Here is a 3,440-nt window from a genome sequence, read left to right as displayed (position 1 = left end):
CATACTTTAATCGTATTTGTCTTGTTCAGACAAGACATAATCTGTGGCATGTGTTTAGGGATTTGGTATTTGTTTTCTTTCCCCTGCAGAAATGGTTCCATATTGACGTTCACCATTTATACGGTTGAGTTTTATCTGTTTCACCCTAGAAGGGTAAAAGTAAAATTTAAATTGTACATACTGGGCTAAATGATACCATGGGCCGGGCCCAACTAGCTTGCTCCACCTTTGTTTAAAATACAGCACATGGTATTCTGTTTGAGCGGAACTGTTGAGATGAAACTAGCGTGGAAGAAGAACAAGAAGAAGCGGCCTCTGGCCACCGTCTCCAAGTACCCGAACCTCCCTTTTGATATCAAAAACGACAACCCCATTAGCCAAAACGACACAACAAACGAGCCCAATGGTGTTCAAAACAACACGGAGCTGAACAAGGAACAACTCCATGAGCCGAGCGATCCCTCAGTCTCTGGAGAAGCAGAAGACAACGTTACCAACCTCTTTAACTCGTTTCAGTCTCAGGGAACCAAGCTCGCTGAGGTAGTATATCATCCCAATTTATGTTCTTCCTTAATTCTTTTCAGTATGCAGTTACGCCTTAATGTGCTAGATTGTACCAGTTACCCAATTTAGAATTTAGAATTTTGATCAGAGTTTGTAGCTTTTAGAGTATATTATTTATTCTAGTTGCTTCAGTTTGTAAAGCATGAAACTTTGCTGGTTATATACCTTGTGATTATGGAAACCAAGTTAACTTGGTACGTGTAGTTATAAATGTATGAGCATGATGTATGGTTGTGCTGTGTTTTGACCTGGATGTTTTGATGGCATGATTCTCATATTAGATGGTTTCTTTGAAGGATGGGAAGTACCGGGAAGCATTGGGAAAATGGGAGTCTGCTCTTATGCTGATGCCCAATACTGCAGTTTTACATGAGCAGAAGGCACAGGTTTTGATTGAAATTGGTGATGCGTGGAATGCAATAAAGGCTGCAACTCGTGAGTTCTCTTACTTGTCTCCTCATCGCTTTCAGTTTTAGTTTTTGTTGTATGCAGTGATTGTTTTATGTTGCAATTTCTCTGGTTGAATCACAAGTGGTTTCTCATATGTATCTTTGGATAACGATTGGCAGGAGGTACTGAGTTGGAGCCTTGTTGGGCTGAGGTATGTCAAAATACTCAAAATCTTTATACTTACTGACATGGTTGTCAATTCCCTTTCTTTTTTTTTTTTTTCATGTGCTAGTGCCAAATTATGATGATCCTTTTTCTTTTAGAAAATATGAACACGAGAGACTTCTCATGAGTATGCTGTTTAAAATTCTTTTGTTGTGTATCAGTGTATGTTCTTTTTGTTAATTCCTGATATCTGAGGAGGGGAAATTGAGATCTGGTGAGGTTCAATATCTTGTGAATACTTTTATTATGAAATGGGAGCTTTGGACCTTGTGATCTAGACGGGTTAACCTCATCTTTTGCTTTCTTTGACTTTTTTCGTGACTATGCTGCATTTAGCATTCGTGGTAGCCTGAATTGTACTTCCCCATTGCCGATTATTCTTGTTTTCTTCCTAATATTATTGCAATGCAGTATATTGTAAGAAAATAATTTTGCTTTGCCCTTCCTGGTTCATATAGATACTATCTACCTATTACCTATAACTCTATAAGTAGCTGACACTTGATAATTGGTAACTTTTATTGTGATTTAACTTGTCATTCTGGAAACATAGTATAAATGTATAATAGAAAATTCATTAGCATCCAAATTATCTTTCTTTTTCACATCTGTTTAGGCATGGGTTACTCTTGGCAGAGCTCAATTAAACTTTGGGGAACCTGATAGTGCTGTTCAAAGCTTTGACAAAGCATTAGCCATCAAGGTAATGATTCCAGAAGAATTTACATATAGTCTGCAGAGCTTTTCCCACTGTTCTTTTATGGTCCTGTAGTAGGATTGAAGTGGGTGATTATTATCTTTGTCTAAAGTGTTGCTTGCCAATAAGATGATCTTTGGTGAACCCATGGTTGCCTTGATAAGTTCCTGAAATGGTGAATTATAAACTTATGATATAAATCTCAGCACAGTGATATAAAGTTTTACCTCTCATACAGCCTGATTCTGAAGAGGCTCGAGATGACAGACATACTGCAATGAATCTGATGAAAAGGCGAAAGCAGCTCCATTCATCAGGCTTAAGTCCTACAAGAAATCGTTATGCAGTTGGGGATAGCACTGATAGGATATGAAAACTCTGGTATGTGTATAGAAGACTGGAAGAGTTATGACGTGAACTGATCTTAAGAGAACAAGAACATGGTCAGATTCTCTTCTCAATGTTTGTGTAAGTTGTATCTGATGAAGTTAAATATAATCCTACCGTCATATGAAGCAATTACAAAAGATCAAATTTTTTTGTATCATCTTTTTTTTTTAAGACGTACTATCATTTATTTCAGAATTTGAAACTAGTTACAACTTTCAGTCTTTCACAAAAAAAGTTCGTGCTATAGACTTCGCAATTGCATCCCGTATTTTCACTTTTCCTGGCCTTTAGTCTGTCTCTCTCAGAGGCTGGAAGTTTACACTTCCTTCCAACTTCCTTGTGAATGAAAGACACTCCTACCGTCTTTGTCAAACCGTACACGAATGACGTGTAAACTGAGCGACTCCAAGTCTACAATCACCCTTGGCGGTGGCGCAGCTCCAGCTATGAAAACATGGTTATCAAACCGTTTGTGTTTGGTTGTTAGGAGAAATTTGATAGCATACTGAGGATTACAGGTCTGCCACACTTGTGGAAAACTGCGTTCCTCAATCAAGCAGTAGTGTAAACATATCGAACTTCAGAAGCCCGAAATTGCCCAATGTTGGTTTCACCGACGGCGGCCGTGATTCTGGTGAAGCACATGTTTTAGTACTGGACCCGGCAACAAAGATTGGAAGAATCACTCATCACATCATTTACATGTTAATTTACTGCTACTGGTTTTCATCTCTCTATCTATATCACACATAAAAAAGAAGCTTAACAGAAGATCACACTAGACGTGAAAAAATAGATCGAAAACAACATTTCTTTTATTATAATGATTATTGTACCAACAGAAAAATCCACATTGCCTTTAGAATGTCCCTATAATCACATCAACCCATTTTGAACAATGAAAACTTCAAACAGCAGTGGTTGGTACACTACGGAGCACGACAGTCTCCACAGTACGTCCCGGTCCGATTCCAATTAACACCCCCAATTCCAAACCTTCACCAGTTGTGTCTTTTCCTTCCTCCATGGACCTCTTCCTCATCGCATCCAAAATAAACAGCACAGGCGGAGCTCCCATATTATCAAACTCACTCAGCACATGCCTTGTTTCTCTCAGCTTCCCCTCCTTCAAACCCAGTTGTTCTTCCACCCTGTTTTAAAGACTCAATTGAGG

General features: G+C 38.6%; 1 protein-coding gene across 1 annotated transcript; it reads left to right on the top strand.

Annotated features, from left to right (window-relative positions):
• Positions 1–272: 272 nt before the first annotated feature.
• Positions 273–2,534, top strand: LOC126784551 (uncharacterized). Its single transcript, XM_050510015.1, has 5 exons — positions 273–540; positions 861–999; positions 1,134–1,165; positions 1,796–1,882; positions 2,115–2,534. The coding sequence occupies exons 1-5, from the start codon at positions 277–279 to the stop codon at positions 2,247–2,249; spliced, it is 657 nt and encodes a 218-aa protein (XP_050365972.1). The 5' UTR covers positions 273–276; the 3' UTR covers positions 2,250–2,534.
• The last annotated feature ends 906 nt before the right edge of the window (positions 2,535–3,440 follow it).

The sequence above is a fragment of the Argentina anserina genome, chromosome 2 (genome assembly GCF_933775445.1).
Source record: "Argentina anserina chromosome 2, drPotAnse1.1, whole genome shotgun sequence".
In the NCBI taxonomy this organism is placed as follows: domain Eukaryota; kingdom Viridiplantae; phylum Streptophyta; class Magnoliopsida; order Rosales; family Rosaceae; genus Argentina; species Argentina anserina.
This window is presented reverse-complemented; position numbering and strand designations above follow the sequence as displayed.